The following is a 23,158-nucleotide window of genomic DNA, read 5'->3' as shown; positions in this document are numbered from 1 at the left end:
TTCGGTCCTGGAAGAAAGGAAAAGAAAATAAATATTCCTAAGATTCTCTTTACCATTCTTTAGGAATTTTCCTAGATTACGCCTGTGCTCAATACAGTTCAGTATCCTGTCTTCCACCTATAGCCATCACCAAAAGCCTGACAGGGAATTACAGTAATCCCTGGTAGTCAGATTTAGCCATTATGGGGATAGGCCAGGGGTGGGCAAAATGTGGCCTGCCAAGCCATTCTATCTGGCCTGCGGGGACCCTAAAAATTTTAGAAAATTAATATTTATCTGCCCTGGGTTGCCTGTCATGTGGCCCTTGGTGGCTTGCCAAAACTCAGTAAACGGCCCTCTGCCTAAAATAATTGCCTGCTCCAGGACAGGCCAAGCATAGTTTGCAAGCCTTACACAGCTCCCAAGTAGCTCTACTTATGGTTCCTTAAGAAGGAGATGTAGTTACGTAGAAAATGAAAGTTTTTATTTTCCTGTTTATTTTCTGTTTTTGATTTTCTTCAGTCCTCATTCATTTGGATAATCATATGGGTATTTTGCTAAAACAGATCTATCACTTGTGTTGAGATGCTCTGTACAGATCATTAATTCTGGAGCAGTGGTCTCCAACCTTTTTAAGTCAGAGATCACTTTTTGAATTAAAAAGCAACCCAAGATTTACCATGTGCTGCCACTTCCCCTCCACTATCCCCCCAGGTCAGTCTGTGGGAAGCGAAGGGGGGTACAGATTGAGGTAAAAAAATTATTGGGGGGCATGCCCCCCAGCAGGTAAGTCTTTAGGGGGAAGGGGTGGGGGGAAGGGAAAGGGCTGTGGCAGAGTGAGGGCAGATTGAGGCGGGCATAGGCAGGAGCAGGGGCTGCAGTGAGCGGGGTCTTGGCCAGGCTGGGTGGTGGAACAAGTGGAGGCATGGGACGATATGTGCCCCCCAGGCCTCTGCTTGTCCCCCACTCCTCCCAACCCCTGCTCCTACTTGTGCCCTGTTCCCTCCCTGACTGCTGGGGTCTCAATCTGCCCCAGTCCCACAGCGGTGAGAGAGGGAGTGTGGCTGGAGCAGGGGCAGGCCCTGTATGGGCTGGGTGGTTGGGTAGGGGGTGCACAGCCTGGGGGGGCAGCTTGGGACCAGTGATGCAGGGCTGCGTAGGGCAGGCAGCGGTGGCAAGGACACCCTGGTGCAGAACTCTGCTCCCTGTGGAGCCAGGCTGCATGGCAGGGCAGTGCTGGACCCTGCTGTGCGACCTGGCTCCGCAGGAAGCAGAGATCTGCACTGGGGCCTCCTTGCCGCTGCTGCCTGCCCTGTGCAGCCCCACGTCACTGGGGCTTGTGTGACAGGGATCAGAGATCCACAGGGGGGTCTCTTAGCCTGCGTGGAGGGCAGCGGCCCTCCCCCGGATGAGCCACCCACGGCCTCATTCTGTACCCTACCCAGCTGGGAAGTAGGGCTATGTGAAGTTTGCAGCCCATTTGAAACAGATTAGGTGGAAACCAAAGAGGAAAGTGATCTGAAACATTGAAATGCATCACTGTCCGCTGAAATACCTGAATCCAAAATTGAATCGAAATGCAGCCGTTTTGCACAGCCCTAATAAATGCCTTAGTCCTATTTTGAGTCTTTTGGGGGTCCTGAAACCCCTGAATTGGATGTCATCCTCTTGAATGAAATACATTTTCATGCTCATTTCCTCTTTTCTTGCCAAGTTGGACATTCTTATCAAAATACTATGCAAAAGAACATCCTGCTTTTTAAATTTTAATTACATACATAAAATGATCAGTGGGTAAAAGGATTCTCAGTTGGTTTAATTTAATAACTGTCTAGCTGTGTACAAAGAAAAGCAGACTGAGAATAAGGTGTTGTCAACTGAAAAATGAACTTGCAGAGCATGCTAATGTGCCATTAGGAGTTCATAGTATTTAGTTATAAAGGTAGTTTGAAAGTCTCACAGGACCTGTTAAAACCAAGAGTTGACCTCCCTTTGCATTGCTTGCATTGTAGGCACAAAAAATGTAAGCAGTAAAGTGCAACTGAAAATCTTCCCTTACCCCATCTATAGGTTTTGAAATAATTAGTAGTCAATTAAAACAAGACTTTCTAATGGAATCTATCAGTTTAATTTATAACAAATAGTGTGTGTGAACAGATGACTGATTAAAACTTCATACAGCAAACCATGCACTAGTCCTGGAGATTTGGTATTTTCTATTGCTTGGCTGTGGAGCAGCTAAATTTCAGAGAGAATGTGGAAAGAGAAAAGAAAGAGAGGACAGAGCAGTATACCTCTTAAGAAATACTTTGATCATCTCTAATACTCCAGTTCATGTTACATTTTACATAATATATTGCCCCTGAATAAAGACAAATCCTTGATATGGAATTAATAACATGGTTTCCGTATGAATTATTGGCATTCTTTACCACATCTTGAAGTGTATTATTTTCTATTCTACTTGTGAATAATAAAAAATAAACTACATTTAACCTAAAACAATAACTAGAATACTTTGTTTCTGTTTGTTCTAGAGTGTATCTAGATCCCAGACCAGTTTGCTTTGTCTTTTCCCGATGCAAGCTAATGTAGAGTCATCAAATAACTCACAATTGCCCTATAAACAAAATACACTTTCAAATAATTCAGTGTATCAGAACGTATACAATGCTAAAACTCACTAGCTTCAGTAGCTCTTCTTCAGTCGCGTAGGTTTATTTTTCCACTAACAGCATAGTAGATGTCTTGTTTCAAGTAACTAAGGTCTGCTTCCACCCATGTCTTAGTAAGCATGTAAGTTTTTGCAGGCCTTAACCTAGCTCCACGTTTTCAGTAGTTTTGGCAAAAGCCTTATAGCTGCTAGATCACCTTGTCAGTGAGTGACAGAATGGAGTGGCTTTCTGATGTTTGTGCATGAGAGCCTTTGCTTTTGCCTATCCACGTTGTTTAGGGATATCACGTTAGAAGCAGGTTTCAACTTGTATTTGTAGATGGCTGTTTTCTTTGTGAAGTAAAAAGTCTTAAGCATGAAATCAGTTTCTCTTAAGTTACTTTATTTTCATTGTCAGTTTTGTTTAAGAAAGGAAACATAACTGCTAGAAACTGCTTATTTTCACTATATGTATATTTTTGCTAGCTTCAGTCATTTTGCTTTTTTAATCTTTTGAAGTCTGTCAAACAGCTTCTGTTAGTGTCCTAAGCATGGACTTTTGTTTCCATCATAGATAGACGTAATCACTAGTTTAGTTGTTTTTAAAAATTGTTCAGGTGGTGGGTCCAGGCAGAGCTACGCTAGTTCCAATGACAGGTAAGTCTGGAAAGCTTAGGTTCAAGCCTGAGTCCTTTGGAGTAAAGAAAACCAAGAAACCTGGAAAAATGAGAATAATTTTATTGTCTGAGCTTGTGATGCAAATAGAATGCTGATCTCTTGGTCCAGCTCCTTTAGTGCTGTGTGGTCATTGTTGTTCATGTTCTATCATAGCTCTTTTCCTAAGCTTTTTACAGTTCTCAGTGATAGCTGGGATAGGGATAGTATACCCCAGGGGTGGCCGTGACCACTCTCTGGTGGCGCTATGGCTTCTACTCCATTTGATCCGAATGTGACAGGGCCATTCCCCAGGGGTGGTCATAATGCCATTCCCCTGGGGTACCCTCCCTGTTCCTCTTCCTTGCCACGCCTTTATAGAATTATTTTCTGTTGTAGAAAGGAGGCTTCCTCAGAATCCCTGAGCAAGCCCTAGCCTGCCTTGGCCAGTGGGTCTCTCCCATACCCAGCTGACCCCCCAGTCCTGTTCTTCAGGCCGTAAGTGGGGCCCTCCTCAGCCCTGTCAGTGCTTCAGGACAGTAGTCACTTTAAAAGCTATTTGTGGTCTCCTTCCACCCCTGCAGCTACACCCATTCCTAGCAGATGTTACCCTAGATCCACACATTAGTTTACACAGGCTTTAGCCCTCTGGTTATTCTTACTGTTGACTGCCAGCCTAGGCCCACTTCCTCTGGCCCAGCTTCTGAGTCTGTCTTGCCAGGCCCTTGGCTCGTCTTGGTCTGCTTGGGCCTTTGGCCCTTCCCGCTGTGCAGCCTTTGACCCTCTTGGCTGGAGTCTGCCGCCCCAGCCCTCTTGGTTGGAGGCTGCCCCATCTCCCTGTTGGGGCTTAGGTCTTTGGCATCTGGAGCCTGCCCTGGAAAGGGCTGAAAATCTGGAGTGTGTCCCAGACAGCCCCGTGTGGCCTTCTGTCCTTCCCTTCAGCCACTATCCAGTCCTCCGCTCTAAAACAAAAACATCAGTATAACAGAAATATAAGCTAACTGCTTCTACCACGTTCCCAGCCCTAGGTCAATACCTACTACAAGCTATACTTCCCTGTGCTAGGCTCACTCTCACTGTCATAAGGGCTTGCTTAAGGGATGTCTTAAGGGCTTGGTTCCTGCAGGCAGCTTTCCTGGGGAGCATGCAGGGTCTGGCTCAGGCTCTGTGCTTATATGCCTCAAAGCCCCCTTTCTGCCATTCAGCCACACATGGGAGTTTCCCCTTTTAATTAAGGGCTAGCTTGTGCTCCTGCTGCTATACTCCAACATTGCCAGGTTGGCTTGCTGCATTCTCTTAAAATTACAGGAACCCCCTTGGCTTTCTCTTAAAATAGTCAAACTGGCATCACTCCAGTTTTGTTACCTGTTACTCATGTTAACTTTACAGTCTGGCTGCTACAAGTAGTAGTAAGATATGATGGAAGATTAACTGGAGGGTAGCCTTGGTTGTGCGACTTGCCTCTTAAGCTAGTACACTAGTGAGACAGGTGTATAATAATGATTGTGTTTGTATATTCAACTTGATCCCTATACAACAGATATTTGAAGCGAGTTTTCTGCCCCCACAATTTTTAGGGGTGCACCAATAGAGTTTTTTGGGCTGATGCCAGTGACCTATTTTTAATGAGCCATATTGGCTGATATCGATCTGATTCCAATATGCAGCTGGGCAGTTTGGAGAGCAGCATCCAGCTGGTAAGTCTGTTGTGGGGTAAGGGGTGGGAGGAGGGAAGGGGAGTGAGGGGCAGATTGAGGCCCCTGCAGCGAGGGAGGGACTGGGGCAGGGGCTGGCACAGGCGCTGCACAGCTGGGATGGGGAATGGGATGTGGCTTGTCTAGGGGGTGCGGGGTGGGGGGGGGACCACCACTGCATACACCCTGGGAGGGCATGGGGGGTGAGGTGTGCCCCTAGATCTGTGCACGGGGCAGGGCTGGCTGCCACTGTGGGCTGGGCTGGGGGGCTGGGCTCTTCCCAGCAGGGGGCTGGGCCAGGCTGTGCTCGGGGCAGGCAGCGGCACTGGGAGCAGGCCTATAGTGAATTTTGGGGTGGCTGCAACCCCCCAACCCCCCTCTCCAGCTGGACAGTGCTTACCCCAGTCTCACTCCCCTCCCTCACTGCGGGGGCCTCGATCTGCCCCCTTCCCCCACAATGGACTTACCAGCTGAAGCTGGCTATTCACCATGCTGCTGAGTTGCGCTCCTGGCTGCTTGTGATATGCTGTGGCTGCGCGCATGTATGCAGCATTTATTGGCCACTTCATTGGCCACGTTGGACAGAAAAATGCTGATTGCCAATACGCTCAATTTTCCTCATATCGGTGTTGATCCGATATGGGATTGATGTATCGGTGCACCTCTAATAATTTTACTTGAACTTTTTTCATGATATATCCTATTATATTTCTGTTGATCAGAAGTTTTAAAGGCTTAATGTCACTGAAGTCATTGGGGAAATAACATGAGTTAAATGCTGAGAGCATGAACCTAGAATCGAGCATCTGTTACACATTTGAGAAATGGAATTTAAAAGCATATACTTTCATCAGATACCAATATCATTTCTCTATTTCATAAAATAGCATTAAATCTCTTTCTCTCTAACTTTATTTTTGAAATGATGGTCTGAAGCTGTACAAAAGAGAATCTTTTTCCTTCCCTGTGAAGCTGGCACAGTTCCAAGTGTTAGAGAACAACTGTCTACCAGGCAAAAAACAAACTCTTCATTCTTACTGATGAGGTATAATTGCTTAACGTGGCACCTTTTTTATATTTTAATGTATATATGTATTTTGGAGTAGTGAATACTAAAAGATACGTGATATTTTTTGTACAGTTATGATGTACCTTTTATTTTAAATCTTTTAAATCCTTTCTAGAGCGGAATATTGACAGTCAGTGTGAGGAATAATAAGATTTTGTACTATTTGCTTTTTTTAGGATGATTACAGAGTCTGCATGGATTTTAATATTATTCAGAAAGATTCGGTACCAGTTTGTCCTGTTGATGCTTCAGGCTGCTTCACGGCAGAAGTGACCGATTTTGCCGGGCAATATGTGAAGGTTGGTGGATTTGGGGAAATATTAGATCTTTTTTTCTTTTTGATTTAGTAAGTGGTAGAAACTTGCCTTTTTCAAGTGTTTTTTATCTTTAATTTATGTTTGACTGTGTTTCAAAAGATTCTACCAAAAAAAACCCTAGGCTACAATGAAGAATTGTTTGGCCAGATTACACAAATGTACATTGCAGTGCTCAGTAGATACATAACATGAAGTGTTTAGCAGTGGTGCAAATCTGCTAAGAGAGTTGAGAACATAGGCATAGTCCCTGCTTTGTACTATTCCATTTGTGGGGTGAGCCAAGACTTTTAATAAGAAATCTCCCACTCATCTTGTTGCTACCCAAAAACATTCTAAAACAGAAAATTACACAAAAAGTGTCAAACCTTAAGATCTTGCTGCATATAAAGTGCATTGCTTTTTGCCAGCTAGGGCTTATAACGAAGAAAAAGCAAATAATTTCCTTTTGAGGATCTCCTAGTTTGACAATGTCAGTACTAAGCCTGATAAATCTAGAAATCATTTTCATAATGTGGTATTCGCCTTTCAACATGCATCATTTATAAAACTTCCAAAGACACTTTTCTTTCAGGGTATGTTATAGCAAGTCACATGTTCAGTAGGCTGTCTTGGAATGTGTCTTTGACTCTTGGCCTAAATTTGAAATAATTGTTTTTTCTGAGCTAACTAGTTAACGAGGTGCTACAGAAATGCTTTTTGTTGCTTTGTGGCCCTTAATTTAAATTTAGAATCACTGCAGGGATGGATCCAAAGGAGTGTGGTGGTGCTATTGCACCTCTTCAGCTGTGTGGCGTTGGCACTGTGAGCTCTCAAAGCTCACTGGCCTGTCAGTGCAGCTCCTGCTGGAGCTCTACACATGCTCTGACCCTTCTGAGCTCATCAGCTCATCTGTACAGGCTCTGACCACAACCCTTGCTTTTATGTAGCTCCAGAGCCCTGTGGGTGGGTACTGCCATTGCTCATCCCCTCTTTTCCCCTGTTGCTGAATTCAGTGGGAGAAGGTCCCTGGAGTGGGTGGGGAGAGGAAGTGAGAGCTAATAGGGGCAGCGCTCACCCTGGGCTTTGGAGCTGTGGCAAAATAGGGACTCTGGCCAAAGCGAATCCTTTGGCAAGCTCAGAGGACTAACTATTGGTGGAACTCCTGCAGGAACTGCTTATACATGCACCTCATGACCAAAGGGCATGTGACTGTGCAACCCCTCACTCCAATCCTGGATCTGCTTATGATTTAACATGTAATTGTCATACCATGGTATACTGCAGCTCCAGTGAGGAGAGTTTTATAGATCATCTAAGAGGCCATTTTATAGCATCAGGCCTCAAATCCAGAAGACATAATGTTCTGCTATCTAAAATTAGACTTCAAACTGCCTGCCTGGCAGGTGTTAGAGGATACATAAGTGTCTGAAAACTATCACATACAGAAAAAAACTAAGGGTACCTACACACATGCTCTGGGATGGTGGTGGGGAATAGGCTGGAGAGGCTCTTAGGAGCCATGGATTAAAAACAGCAGTGTCTTGTGTATTTGGCATCCCATCTTGCAAAATGGTGATGGGGGTGCTTTAATTAAAGCTTGTTCCCCCACCACCATTTTGAAACATGGGACTCTGACTACATAAGATGCTGGAGCATTCTAGTTGGAACACTCTAGCAGACTCAATTATTCTAATAATGCATCTGAGCACATGCATAAATACCTTAAGGTTCACGTTAGGGTTCTAGGTACACATCAGAAACTTGTGAGCATGTTATCTTTCAAGGGTATTGGAGTGTTTATTATAAGATATCCAGAATAGATCCAAATCTTTTAAAAATGTTTAAAATCGGTGACCAAACCATGATGTTTTCATAACACTGTGTAGATTCTGGCTTTTTTCTTTCCACTTTTTAAATAACTGAAGGCCTGCCCCTCAAGGAAAACTGCCATTATGAAAATTGTTTGGTAACTTTCACCCCCTCTCCTTTCTTAGGATGCAGATAAGAATATCATCAAGGCTCTGAAAGAGAAAGGTAGACTGGTTCACATCAGTACGTTTAAGCACAGCTACCCTTTCTGTTGGAGGTAAGAACAGAAGTGCATCTGGCTTTAGCTCTATAGAGGAGCATGAGAGCTGTAATGACCAACTAACTTGATGGTTGTTTTCCTTTTTTTTTCCTTTCTTTTGTTTTTTGGTAAGGTATGGAAGTAGAAGTAATAAAGTAAGGCTGAACTGCAAGTGAACTGGAACTGAATTAAATCTGCATCAAATACATTTCAGTTCTTGGGCTGATTTTCATCTTCTAATATAGTTCAGTCATTTAGTTCCAGAGAGTAGATGTCTGACCTTTTTACTATTGCAGCCAGATCTTAGAAAGGAAGTGCAGGTTTAAGTGGCTTCCTTTCACAGTTCTTTGCTCCAAACTTGAGGTAGTACACAAGCAACATGTTTGGTCATAGTTTTGCCAAATTGGCAGAATTATGCTGGGAAACTCAGCTTGGTATCAGTTTTGCTCTGTCTTGTTTTAGATGAGGTGTGCAGTTTCTTATATGAGGTGCATTGGTATTAAACAGATTAACATCTTTTAACAAATCAAGGACAATTGGTCTGTTGATGAAAACATCAACTTATGGATGAGGTGATATTTTTGATTGAGACCTTTAAAACATTTTCTTGAAGTAATATTTTCAAAATGTTTTACATTCTTCTTTTTATCTTTAGCCAGCACAAGCTTCTGGCAAATAGCTTTGTTCCATTTGCACTGCAATTGGTCATCGTTATTTTACATAAGTTGCGTAAGTTTCCTCAATTATACTGATATCTTTGGAACCCATGAAACCCCTGTAACTTATGGTCTCCAAAATTAAGCCCCATACTTCTGGTATATATTGTTCATTAAAAATAAATATAGCTGTCAGGTTGATCCACAGAAATGTTTGTTAACCTGTTGAACGAATTGATTTTTTTTCCCCTGTTTGGTCTGATCCTGATCCTGTGGCAGTGGTTCAAAGGCATTAGTAGTTTTCTCATTGATTTAAAAAAATAAATAAATAACCCCCCCACAGAGCCTATGATTTTAAGATATTCATGGATTTCCTAAAAATAATGTTTTTTTTTATTAAACAACACAGGCTATAGCCTTCTGTATTTATTTGTAACTGAAAATTGGTCTGTACTAGTTGTGTGTTCAAACCCTTTGAAGTTCAAGTTGACTTAAAGACTTAGATGTATATATCACACCTATCTTAGTGTATAGTTAGACAGTTTTTTAGAGAAGCATACTTAACCTGTGATCGAAATATGACTTCTTTCAGTTTGTAATGACTCCTAGAAATAAAAAAGGACTGGGGGGATGGGGGTGGACCTTGGGTAGCAAGTTCAAAGGCAATGCATTCACCTGATCAGAATTGTGGTGTATTGCTACCCTAGCTCTTTGCACTTGGTGCTTTTACCTTCTTAGAGGAACTGGACATGGTACATTTCTCTTCTGAATACTGTTATTACTAGGGTTGAGTAGATTTGTAGAGATCTCTGATTCACTCCTAGCTCAAATAAATATGTTTTGCATGTTAGACCTTGGGTGATGGAGTAGGTAGTAAAGTATGTTTTTCCCTGCCCTAGTAGAAGCCTCCGTTAATTTGAAGTTGGTTGGAATTGTTTGAGTTGCTGCTCTGTTTCTTTTATACTGATAGCAGGAAGCTACACAGAGTTAATACCTTTATGCCAGTTGTTCCTGTTGAAGATATGTATGGGGTTATGGTAGTGGTGGTGGTGAGGAGTGACTGGAGATAAACATGTAGGGTGCTTCAGGAACTGGTAAATTTAAGGACTCAATGTTAATATTTGCTCCTTGCTAAATTTCAGTCACCCTGTTAGACATCAGTTTCTAGCTATCTGTGTTATTGTGACTTGCATCCACTTATGTTTTCAAAATGTGCAAATGTAAATAGCTACATACCTGCCTGGCCAGTGCATAGCCATCTGTGTATGCTCAGTTTCTATGTTCATGCTCATGTGGTCACAGTGCAAGGGTAATTGAATGATGACTTCCACATATGTAGTAGCAACATCATTTAAAAAGCTAGAAAATTGTCACGTAGGCTCACAAAGTGTAATAGAATTCCTGCCCATGGTGTTGTCTGTCTTCCTACTTCTAGCTGTTAAATTACACTTACGTCGCTAAAAATTCTTGTTTAAGAGATTGTTGTATTTAGAAGAGAGGCTATTTTTATAATGTCTTTTGCTGTAAGGCATTCTTACAGTTGTACAATCTAGCTTGTCAAAGAGAAGGTTAAGGTGCAACTTTCAGGCTATGGCTACACATTACACTTAAGGGCCTGGGACAGATGTTGCACACAAACTGGGATAAGTGATCAGAAACTGGTTTAAACCTGTACCAGAACAGACAGACAGTGCACATAAACCAGTTTGAAAATGGCTGAAACTGGTTTGAGATGAACCTGGTTGAATGTAGTACCAGACTTAACTGATTTGGCTCAAACCTGTGTATGCAATGCATGTCCCAGACCCCCTGTGGTTTAAGCTAAATTGGAGACCCCCCAGCATGCTCTCTGGGCTGGGCTCTCTAGTTGGAGCAGGGGTGGGGTGTGGCCAGACGCTGGCCTGCCATGGCCCATGAGGCAAATTCCTCCTTCCATCCCCCCTCATTTCTCCCCCACCCCAGCTGGCAAACCCCGTGGGCCTCCATGGCTTTCCTGAAGCCCGGCAGAGATGGAATTACTTTCTTCCTCTGTCCATCTTGCCTTCAGCCAGGGAGGGGGGATTAATTCCACAGCAATCCAGAGCTGGGGAGAGAGGCAAGCTAGTCCCTTGTGAGCCCAGAGCTAACTTGCAAGACCAGACTGAGAGATAGGAAGTGTTGGCAAAGATCTGACAATCATCATCACACGTGCTGGAGATGGAATTAAGGGAAGTTGCATACAGCTTCTGGCTGGAATTTGTTGACCAAAGAATGCAGACAGCTACATTTACATTATAAAGCAGACCCTGTGAAACCTAAACAAAGCCTTTCTGAATTCCTGGCTGTAAGGAGACACTCTACTCTTAGGATTAGTAAGACTTATGCAAGGCTTTCTCTTGTCTTCCTGCTTTACATTTTAAGTTAGACTAAGTTGTGTATGCTGTGTTTTATTGGGCTGTACCTTAGCTTAGGCAAAGATATTTTTGTAGTTCCCTGTTGTATGCATTGCAAATTGCTATATTCAATACATGCTTGCTTCAGAGAGGATTTTTTTCTCATCCCCACATGTCAGTCTGGCAGCAGCTTCCTGCCCCGCAGGCTCGTGGCTGGCATCTTGTGTGTCCTGCTAGCCCCAGTTGGTGCCTGGCCATGCCCCCTCTGCTTCACCAGGGAGGGGTGAGAGCCTTGGAGGGCATCTCTCTTCCCTCCCCTTCGGTAGTGGCTGGCAGGCATGCTCCAGTGTGCCCTGGCTTCTGGCTTGAGCCACTACAGGCACATGGCTGCATTTCCTGGTTTAACAAAGAATGTCTGTTCAGTTTTATTAATCAGTTTAAACTGAGCAACTTAGACTAACTTGCAAAGAGTGATTCAATTCAGGCTCAGGCTTTTTGAATGTCTGTCCCTAGCCAAGGTGTGATTAACCAGTTAATCATATATTAACTGGTCACCTGGTCACATATTAAATCAGTGGTATGATTAAAAAAGGAATAAGCTACAGAGTTATTCTACAAAATAGGTAGTAATTTGTAGGTGCTTCTTATCATGCCATTAATTGACCATGTGGCCAGGAGCCCCATCAACTGTTTGGCACTCCCATCTGGAAGGCCCCAGTAGTGGGACCTTGCTTCTTGCCAGTGCTGGGGAAGCCCACTGATTGTGATCCCAGGTTTTCTCTGCTCCAGTAGTAAGGCAGAGCAGGATCTGATTTGTGATCCCACAGTCAGCTCCTGCCATGCACTTGTGGCATAGCAGGAAGCGCGTTTGTGTGAATCACACATCAGATCCCAACACATCTTTACCTGTCCATGTAGAGGGGCTCCAAATGTATAAGAACCCGTATGGAAACAGAAATTTACTGATATTCAGAGACCTTTAGAGGGCTCTTGAGTCTAGTAGGGAAAGGTACAGGCAGTCCTCAGACTTACGACACAATTGGTTCCTGAAAACCACATCTTAAGTCGAAACGTTGCAACTCAGAACTGATTGTCCCATAGGAAACAATGTTATAAATGGGGGATTAGTTCCTGAACCAAGGCCCAATTATCTTATTTTCACCAAAAATAACTCAGAATTTGGTAATCAGTCAATTATAGATGAGTAATATAGCTACATTCATGTATTTATATGTAAATAGCAATCATTGATTTGGAAGGATTCCTTTGAGGTGACTGCTGGACTTTTTGAAGAGCTCTTGACTCTAGTCTCTTCTCACGAGTCTTGGTTGCAGGTTTTTCTGGAGTCTTGTCTGCTTTTTTAAAGAAAGTGTCCAAGGAAGTCTGGGCAGGTGTTTTCCAGAGAGATGGGCGACGCATTGAACTTGTTTGCTGGTGTGGCATCACATCGCATCAAGCGTTGTAAAGTCGAAACTGATGTCAAAGTTGAAACGGGGTGTCAATTTATAAATGTTGTAAGTGCGAAATGTTGTAACTCAAAACATTTAAGTCGAGGACTGCCTGTATAACGAGGTTCATTGGCTGGAAGGTGAAACCAGATAAATTCAAATGCAGATTTTTCAATTGGGAGGGCAATTAACTAGTGGAATAATTCATTAAGGGCTATACAGGAGATCAGACTATGATTGCGATGGTTCTTTATTTATCCTTAGTACGTATAGACAGATGGATAACCCATACTATCAGAGATGGAAGGGAGGTGATCCAAAAGACAATGATAGGCTACGTTTGTAGGGAAAAAATAATCCTGAAAACTTTTGTATTATGATCGCTATATGGTGTTTTGATTCTGGGGTGTAGCTTAAATTTGCATTTGCCTAGATTTTGTTTCATTGAGCAATTACTGCTTAATATTTTCCAAGTTTTCAACAGATGAAGTGGAGCCTTTATTGTTTGGCCCTGAGGAGTTACAGATTGTTCAGGAAGTTTAAGAATCTTGCATTTACCAATTGACTGACAGTGCCAAAAGTAATTCAAGTGGGTTTTGAGGGCAACTACCACTTTGCTCTGACCCAGCATACAGATCACTAAGATGGTCTGAAAGTTGGGAATTCTACTACGATGTATCAGCTCTGAGTACTATAAAATTGAAGCTGTAAGCACACTAATTACAAAAACAGTCCTTTTTACAACAAAATGATTTTCCTTTGTGTTAAAAATGCGGTAATATGATAAACCTTAGCTACTTCAGTGTGTTGCATTGCCAGGTACTTTTGGGTTAAATTTGGTCTGTACTTTAAAATGGGTGAAGTCTTCTGGTACTCCTAAAGGTCTATATATTTAAGGTAAAGTCCATTTTATTGTATGGATCAGAACTATGGGGTGCTGACCCCATGGTTTATTCAAAAATGGAAAACCATTTTTAATGACTTTTTAAAGTGGCTTTTATCTCTACCAAATTCTGTGACAGGTGGGGAGCTCATGCAGTCTGAAACAGGGCTTAGTGTTCTCACTTTACCTCAATTAAGACTGGGTAAAAATTTAGAGACTTTATCCTTGACAGATACCTGAAAAGTGCATTTTAGAAGCCTCTCCTCTTCCAAATAAAGCCTTATTTGAGTAGTTGAATAACATTTTTATTTTACATTCTCCTCTGGATAGATGTCCTGGGAAGCCATGCTGACAGTCACTGACCCAATATTACCCCTGTATTTAGAACAGGGGTGGGCAGTTATTTTAGGTGGAGGGATGCTTACTGAGTTTTGGCAAGCCATTAAGGGCTGCATGACAGGCAGCCAGGGGCAGATAAATATTAATTTTCTAAATTTTTTTTAGGGGCCCCATGGGATGGATAGGATGGCCTGGCAGGCCACATCTGTCCTGCAGGTCAAATTTTGCCCACCCCAATTTAGAACAAGATATACACTTATGAAATAAAAATGCCAGCATATAGGCAGATATTATTGATTGAATATTTTCCCAAATTACTCCTTTTTTTAGATTAATAAAGCACTTGGCCTACAAACCTACCTATATGAAGTACAAAATTCACTTCAATTAGAGGTACAGTTGTTATGGCATATGGGCTGCTTGCAGGTGTTAAAAAACCAAACAAACAACAACAAAAAACTGCTTTATTTAAAGTTTGTGGGTTCCTGCACTGAACCCAGCACATGCCTAGAAGAGGCATTACATGAGTTGGACCTGGCTCGCCCAGTGTCTGTATATTCGGACATTTTAGTGGGGCTTTTTGGCACTTTCATCTTGTACGCGGTTGTGCCAGTGTAAGCTGTGCTGTAAGATGTGAGCTCCTACCATTGGGACCAGATTGTTTGAGCTGTGACGCATCTTGCGTACAGGGCTTATCCCTCACTTTTCCTGCCATGCCTTGATCTTGAGAATTAGTGAGAGGGTCTTTGGTTATATGTGAGAACCCATATCAGCTGCACATGCAGATGGCTTTTGGGGCTGCTCCTACCCTTTTACCCCTTCCACATGACTACCAGATCCTAAGCTGGGGTCTGTTCCATGGCCCCTAGGGTAAGGTGTTCCCTGGTTTTAAGTCAATGAGTGAGAAAATTAATTCGGTCAAAGAAACCCTGCTGCAATTCACCAAGTCCTCCAATGATGAATCGCAATCAATCCTTCTAAAGAATGAATAGTTTAAATCAATCCCAAATAAATTTAAGCAATTCAGTCAAGCCTGGTGGGCATTCATTAAGTCCTCCAGTCAATGGGCAAATCAGTTCTCCTGTGGAATAAATAGGTCATATAGTTTCAAACCAATTCATAAGCAAATTAATCAGTTCAATCTGAATACCAGAATGACTTTGAGTCACTTATGCACTCAGAACTTGCATGCAGCTACCTCCACTCCCAGGTCCAGTGTGGTTATCACTGGGAGAAGTGGATCCTGTCCTTCACTCCTGGCTAACTTGTCATGTCGTCCTGATCTTGCAGCTTCTGTTGCCCCTCTCGGAGATCTGGACCCTTAATGCCCATGGCACATCCAAGCCTTCAGTCAGTGGAGCCATTCCCTTCACCTATGTGGGAGGCACCAGCTGAAATCTTGCTGCCGTGGAACTCCATGGGCTGCCTACATGCTTCCCGATCTCTCTTCTCTGCCAGTGCTGGGTGCCTGAATACGAGGTCAGCCCTGGCACATCTGTCAGCGCACACTGAGCAGGAACTTACACAGCAGGGCTGCTGCTGGTTTGCCACCATTGTCATTGTTTTAGTGAAAGTTGTAAATGAACTACTCCTCCTGCTACTACTATACTTTAGAATATTGACAGCACCTAAGAATGCATTATAATATCTTTGTGATTTTAAAATTTTTTTTAATTTTTAAGGCAAGCCTCTGAAATGTTTGCAGCATTTGTAACATGCATAAGAATAATTAAAAGTGATTTCATTGGCAAAGCTGAAAAAATGGATAAAAATGGATGAAGGAGGATAAGCAGTAAAGAATATTTTAATTTTTAAAAGCCCAGTTCAGTTCAGTCTGGCAGGTAACATTGCTTTTATTCTCTCTCTTTCTCTCTCCTTCTCTCTCTCCCTCTCTTCTCTCCTCCCCCACCTCTCTACCCACTTCCACCCTCCCCACCACACACACTCTACCATCTCTCTAAGAAACATTTTTGATCCTGTTTCCTTTCTAAAATAGTTTAAAATGGCATAAATCTTACTCAAATATTTTGGGAACAGCATTGATACAAGTGCCTAGATAAATCAAGATATGTAGAGAAGTGCTTTTCCCTTCTCGTTTTTATACCATGAGGGCCTCTGGCAGCTGTTAATATAATAGTGTGATTGGGATCAGAGGAATTTTATGCCCAACTCCAAAAATTGTGTCCTCCTGTGCCCATCTAGCAAGGCAGGATACACAGTTTTTTGGGATTGGAGTTTAAATTCCTCAATCCTAATAGTGTGACTGACTGCATGGGGAACCTGGCACTGAGACCCAGTCCCTAGTACTTACTATGCTTGCTATGCATCCCCCTGCTTGCTATGCAACCTGACATGGGGCTCCCCATGCTGGGAGGCATGTGTGCTTTTTAAGGTCCTGGGGCACTGTGACTGTGAGTGTGACGTTGGAAATAATGGTCCCAGGACCCTATGCATATGTCCACTTTCTAAATGTCCCAGGGTGCTGTAAGCCTATGATAGAGGACAGATCACCCAATCTCAGGGTCACACTGCCCTGGCATCTTTAACCTGGGATTGAACTAGATGCCCTAGGTCCCAGCCCTTCAATTTGACTCATTAGGCTTGAAGCTAATCGCTTTTGGAAATTCATTTTTGCTGTATGTTCTTTGTTCAACCAGGAGATCTTACAACACCTTCAGCTCTCCTGTGAGAGATTAATTTTCATTTCTACCTAGGAGAAATTTTGCAATCTTTGCATTCTCCTATGCTTGAAGAAGGATGAGTGTGCCTGAAAGCTTGCATATAAAGAATTTTTTTGCGAATATCTAGTTTGTCTAATAAAAGATATCCCCTCTGTTACAAGTTCTGATTCCTTAACATTTGTTAGCATCTGCTAAAAACATGTGCCCTGCTACAACTTACCCCCCTTTTGTCTCCACAGTCATAGAGGAGTAAGTCTAGTGTTGCCAGGTAAATTGCCTAAAGGGTTCCTTTGCAGATGTCACATAGTTTTGGGAATGGCTTAAACGTGTGGCAGCTTTCCAAGTAACAACTGTACCTCCACTTGCCCTTCTCTTAAGAAATACACTACTACGGGGCTGTAACTCCTGCTAGCTTTTTCTCTTACAGAGTGAATCGTCGATATTTTAACTTTGACATATATGTGAAGTAACCTTTATCACCAGGTATTAAAGGAAATGAGAGAGGGTTTTTTTTTTTTTTTTTTTTTTTGGGGGAGATGGGGAGGGAGAAGTGGGGGTGTTTCATTATTGGGCCTCATGAAATATACATGCACTCCTTGGCTTTAACAAGATTCATTGGTGGAGTTTCGCCTGTTTTCTTCAGTCAGGCAAGAAGGATGGCTCACTGCAGTATTTCCACAGAAGCTGTTTATTTTGCATTTTAATCTCAACAGTAGTCTGAATGTCATATCAAGTATGAGTCTGAAATACTTCAGTAGAAGTAGGCTGGATGTTTAAATACTTCAAGATTGGGTTGTTGATGGTAATGGTTTCATTTAGAAGATAATAGTATAGCTAGCTTTCTTCAGGGTATTTGCTTGCAAACTTGCATCAGATAAGTACATTCAAAGGTCCAAGGCAACGGTGTCAGTCATCTAGCTCACGCAGAACTCTGTGGGCCCTATGTGCTGGATCTGGCCCTCAAGGCTGGTGTGGTAGTGCCACTGTGTAGCAGGGCACTGGTGTGCCTGTTCCTTTAAGGGAGCAAGTAGCCTGAGAGGCCACTTGCAGGTGGCAAAGGGTGGTTATTAAGGACTCACTTGAATGGCAGCAGGCCAGGCTGGAGCTATATAAGCCTTGAGCCTGAGCTAGCCAAGCAGCCTAGCCCTGGGAGCCATGAAGTGAGGAGTCTGAGCATCAGGTCTCCTAAATACTGGAAGAAAGCTACTTTGTAGTATTGGGAACAGGCAAGGTACCTGGGGCAGAGATGGGCCTAGTTATGTGGGCAGGTAGCCTAGAGAAGGCTATATGTTACGCCTAGAGAAGGCTTGAGTGCCTGTGTAACAGTAACAGGCACCACCTCAGGTATTCTAAAAGGGAGAAGACTATGCCATCTTTCAGGCTGTTGATGAAGATACTGAACAAAACCAGCTCAAGGACCGCTCCCTGGGGTACTCCACTTGAGCCGCAGCAGGAAAAGTGGGATGATATAGAGAGCCAGGAGCCCAGGTGCTATCCATGAAGCCCCACGTGAGCTCCAGCAGGGAAATGTGGGGGTCAGGCCAGGTGGATTGGCTCCAAGGGTGAGAATCGGAGGACAAAAGGGGGAGGGGGGCTGAAAAGAAGCACAGCAGAGACAGTGCAGATCAGCAGAGCAGACCCTGCAAAGACTTATGTCAGGAGCCCCACCATAACACAGCAATCACAGGTACTTGCTGGGGGCTGGGAGATGGTGGAGGCATCTGCACCAAAGAGGGATGCAGCATCCAAGGTGAGGGAAGATGGGTGTGGGGCCCTGTCTGTAGAGAGAGAAGGTGGGAGGAGCCAGTTTACAAGATGGCTGGAGTGAGGGTGACCCCCCTCCACTGTGAAGGTGACCCAGAAAAGCTAAAGGCTGAAAGGTGGTTTAAGAGACCCTGGGGGTGTTCCCACCAAGAGGGGAAGGAAGGTACTAGGACCCTGAAGAAACAAGGGCCAGCCAGCCAGGAACACTGGATAGGCTGTGAAGATAATAGCCTGAAGAGGAGAGCCACAGGAAGAGTGCTGGTCAGTTGCAGGAAGCTGTGGTCAGATTCTTAAAGGAACCATTGAGGAAGGACAGTGTTGGGACCAAGCCTGAGGAGAGGAAGAGGGAGAGTCCCATAGGGGGTGCATGTGTCCAGAACATCACAGGTGTGGTGAGGACAGGGTGTAGGGGTTAACGGAGCCCTGTGAAGAGACCCATGGTCAGGACCTAGATGTGTAGCAGGGAGTCCCTGATTAGTTTTCCTTCAATCTTATTTACTTTCCATCAAGCCATGGCAGGAGAGTGAAGAAGGAATGAATCTACCACCTGGAGAGCGACTGCATCATTAAGGCTGGCTGCACAACTTTTACAGCCTGCCAGAGGGCAGGTGCTTGCTATTAAGTTTGTACTAGTTGTTTAGCTTGGAGCCCTTCAAGGGCAGGCAAGGACAACTCAGAGGGCTGGCAGCCCATGAGTGGCTGACAGTGGAGCCCAGCAGGAAGTGTAAGGGTCTAGAGTCAGGATCCAGAAAGCCACGATCCCCAAGCCCAGAAAGGGCTGGGAGGGTGATCAGAGGGTCCGAGAACAAAGCAGGGCTGAGAGACCAAGACCCAAGAAGGTCCAAATTTGGGGAAGAGCATCTGAGTGTGGAACCTGGAAGTTCAGGAGCCAGGGATTAGCTCACATTTGGACCAGAGGGTCCATGGGCATAGCAACAGAGTGAGAGCTGGATGAGGGTCCATGAGCCTGGGGAGAGGGGCTGAGCCAGAGCAGGGGTCTGAGAGCCCGGAGAGAGGGGCTGTGCAGAGGGACCAGGAGCCTAGAGAGGGAGGGCTGTATGTGGGACTAGGAGTCCAGAGTGAGGGGCTATGCATGAGACCAAGGGTCTGGGAGCCCTGTGGGAGCTGAATGTGGGGCCAGGGAGTCTAAGGGCCCAGGGAGGGCCAAGTGTGTGAAAGTAACAACCTTAGGGTAACACCTGCGAGGCTTGGGGCATGGTGTAGTGGAAGAACAGAGCCACACAATTAGCCCTTAAGGCTATAGGTGCCCTGCAGGGGTACAGACAGGCTGAGAGGGTTCATTGAGTATGAGGACCAGATCCAGACTAACGGGGTCTGGGAGGGACCTGTTTATGCGTCGATTGGACTCAGGCTCATTCTAAGGCCCATGGACAGCCTCTTACTTAATCTCAATAACAAGGTGTGGTGCGCAAGCAATCAAGGGCCATTAAGGACTTCATTGGAGATGGGCAGGGGCTGCATAGCTACCAGGGGGCATCATGCCCTGCATGCAACCCCTCCCCACAGGGTGTGGACCTGTCACATACTGCAGGTAGGTATTCTGGACTAGCTGCCTATACTGCTTGCAGTGTGTACCCTGGCTCCTGTCCCACATGCCATTGCAGCATCTGGTGGTCGTGGTCTTGCACATAGTACAAGGACAGTCTGGGGAGCATGCTACATGCAACATATGGTACTAGTTTGGGGTGCATGCTGCACGTGGGGCCTGCAATGGTTTGGCCCCGAGTGCTGGATCTAACGTGAGGTTGGTCCATGGGTTCTATCTGGACCAGCCCCAGATGAGTGCGTAGGACCAGTCTGATATGGGTGTCACATGCATTATGTGCCCTCGGCCCTTTGCCACATGCATTCTGCTCCACGCAGCACATGTAGCTGGGGCCTGTGCTTTCTGAATGCAGTAGGTAGCACCATGGGATGGATGATAGGGCTCCGTGGGCCAGGTCTTTGATACCCATGGTCTAAGGCAAACTAGTTTATAGACCTTGCTCATGTGCTCGGATCAGTATTTTTAGGAGAGGCATTCCTGTGCAGATTTGGGATTAGGAAGAACCTAATCTTAGAATTTCTAGCCTGCTGTGTAACCTTGGGCAAGTCATTGCTTTTGTGCTTTTGTGTCTGACTTCCCCCACTGAAGGCTGGGTTCATAATAACAATACATCACTGTAAAATACTTCTCTGAAGAGCATGTTGTATAAGAAATTATTATTGGGCACCAGAGTGCTCGTGCTGTCTGTCTGTAGCTCATTTTCATAAAATTTCAGTACTTTTAAAACCAATACTGGCTAACCAGGGCATTTTTTCAGACTATAGCCTAGTAGACTTTTCTGAGAAATTTGCTTTGCTGGATAACTTAAGGGTTCTTTCAAAATACATCCCCCCAGCATTACAACACTTTAAAATCCCAGTCCATTTTAGCTAGTCTTGACCCTCCTCATATAGGCTGTACTTCAGTTGGAATAGGGGGATGTATATGTTTTGGAAACGATTGCCGTCTCTTCGTTGCTATGTCTTAACCTAAGCGGAACTTTATTTATACTAGGGTGTTCAAATGCAGGCACTCTTCTTCATGAGTAGTCCTTGTTTAGCAGGTAGTTGTAGTTCCTAAAGAAAAAAAAGAAAAAAAAAAGTACTGTTGACTTTACTGATGAGGATACGTAATTCTTTCTTTGTGGGGTAAAGTCCTTAGCTAGAACCTGGGTACTCTAATTAACAGTCATTTTGCTACTGTGAGTTAACTTCGGTATGTGCATCCCTATTGTAATCCATGTTTTAAAGTGATCTACAAAGGCAAAAGTGCATGTTTTTTTTATTTATGAAGAATGTGTTTAAATTACAAATAACTTGGGGTTATTTGTGTTCATCTTTTCACATAAGAGGTACAAGTGTGAAAAATCCTCTGGATGGCTGTGAATGAGCAAGTTTGACAAAACTATGTATCAAGGAAAGCTGACCTTGGTCAAAAAGAGAGTGATGCTTATTTAAACTATTCAAATTTTGTAGCATATTTTTGTTAACAGCTGTTTAACTAAATTTCGCCTATGAAAAAAATCTGTTGGTTTAACATTTCTTTTGAAGGTAAAGTCTGTAAAACCTCCCAGCTCACATTTTAAATCATCTGAGAAGTTCTTCAGTGGAGGACTTATTTTTCAGGAAAAAAATCAATATCAACAGAACAATGAATAGTAGAACGTAGATTTAATTCAAAAGGTAAAGGTACATAAGGCCTTGGGAGGAAAAAAGTTCTTAAAAGATCTAAGTGAGGGAAATGCTGCAATGCACAAGCAGTCCAGCAAATTCCTGGAGTGCAATAAGGATAACTTTTTGATTCAGATAGAGGCCAACCAGAGTAGAAGTTCTTTTTTTACTTGCTGTTAACACACAGGGGGGAATTGGTTGAGAATATGAAAGTGGAAAGTAACTTTGGTGACAGTGGTTACAAAATGACACTGACCTGATAGGCAGGATCCCCTGGGAGGCAACTGTGAGAGGAAAAGGAGTATAGGATTGCTGGCTGTACTTTAAGGAAGCCCCCTTTAAGGGCACAGAAGCAAGCTACCTGATGATGCAGAAGAATGGGAAGTGCAACAGGAGACCAGCCTGGAAGTTTTTCAAGTTAATACTCAGAAAGGAATCTTATATAAAGTGGAAACTTGGTCATAGTATGAGAGTATCGCATAAGCATTCAGAGAGAATTGGAAGCCCAAGGCACAATTTGAGATGTAGCTGATGAGACAATAAAGGGATTCTACAGGTATGTCCAAAGTAAGAGGACCAGAAAAACCATATGGTTTGTGAAAGGCAATCATGTCATAGATGAATTGGGGAAGTTTGAAGTATTTAATGCCTCTTCACTTCAGCCTTCAAAATAGGGACAGCTACAAGATGCATGCAGTTGGCAGCAGAGATAGGAAAGGAGACAAACAGCCTAGAGTAATTGCAGGCCAGGTTAGGGATTACTTAGAGAACTGAGTTGATTTCAAGTCAGCAGGGCCAGATAGAATGCATCTGAGGGTACTGAAGGAATTGGCAGAGGTAATTTCAGAGCTACTGGCTATATTTTTTGAGAACTCCTGGAGCTTGGATGAGATTCTAGATGACTGCAAAAGGAAAAATATAGTGCCCATTTTTTAAGAAGGGGAAGGCAAATCCAGGGAATTATGGACCAGTCAGCCCTAACCTCTGTACTTGGGGGGGAAAAAAATTATGAAGCAGGTCCTCAAGAAATGCATTATGAAGCAGCTGGAGAGGAAAAAGGTGACCAGGAAGACCCAGCATGGATTCACCAAGAACAAGTCATGCCTGATCAACCAGATTTCCTTTTAAGATAAAGTGGATGAGAGGAGAGCAGTGAATCTGATATACCTTGACTTTGAGACCAGTGTCAAAAACCTTGTTAATCTTCTTATTAAGGAGCTAAGGAAATACAAATCAAACATAAATACTGTAAGGTGTGTCGGGGAAAACCGAAGGATCGGGCCCCAAGGTCACGGTGGGCCGGGGTGGCAATTAGATACGGACAGGTGGGATTAGCGGCGTAGAGTCTGGAGTTAGGGACTCAGAGCGGATTGATAAAGAACAGGT

General features: G+C 43.8%; 1 protein-coding gene across 1 annotated transcript in view; it reads left to right on the top strand.

Annotated features, from left to right (window-relative positions):
• The window catches only part of IARS (isoleucyl-tRNA synthetase), a 213,973-nt gene that overhangs the window by 44,532 nt on the left and 146,283 nt on the right, over window positions 1-23,158 (top strand). Inside the window, exons 12-13 of the mRNA XM_019537053.1 lie at window positions 6,226-6,348; window positions 8,340-8,431. Coding sequence (XP_019392598.1) covers window positions 6,226-6,348; window positions 8,340-8,431 — 215 coding nt within the window. The remainder of the gene's footprint in view (window positions 1-6,225; window positions 6,349-8,339; window positions 8,432-23,158) is intronic.

The sequence above is a fragment of the Crocodylus porosus genome, unplaced genomic scaffold (assembly GCF_001723895.1).
Source record: "Crocodylus porosus isolate Cpor-Errol unplaced genomic scaffold, CroPor_comp1, whole genome shotgun sequence".
Taxonomy (NCBI): Eukaryota; Metazoa; Chordata; order Crocodylia; family Crocodylidae; genus Crocodylus; species Crocodylus porosus.
Note: the sequence above shows the minus strand (reverse complement) of the source record. Positions and strands in the feature narration are given on the sequence as shown.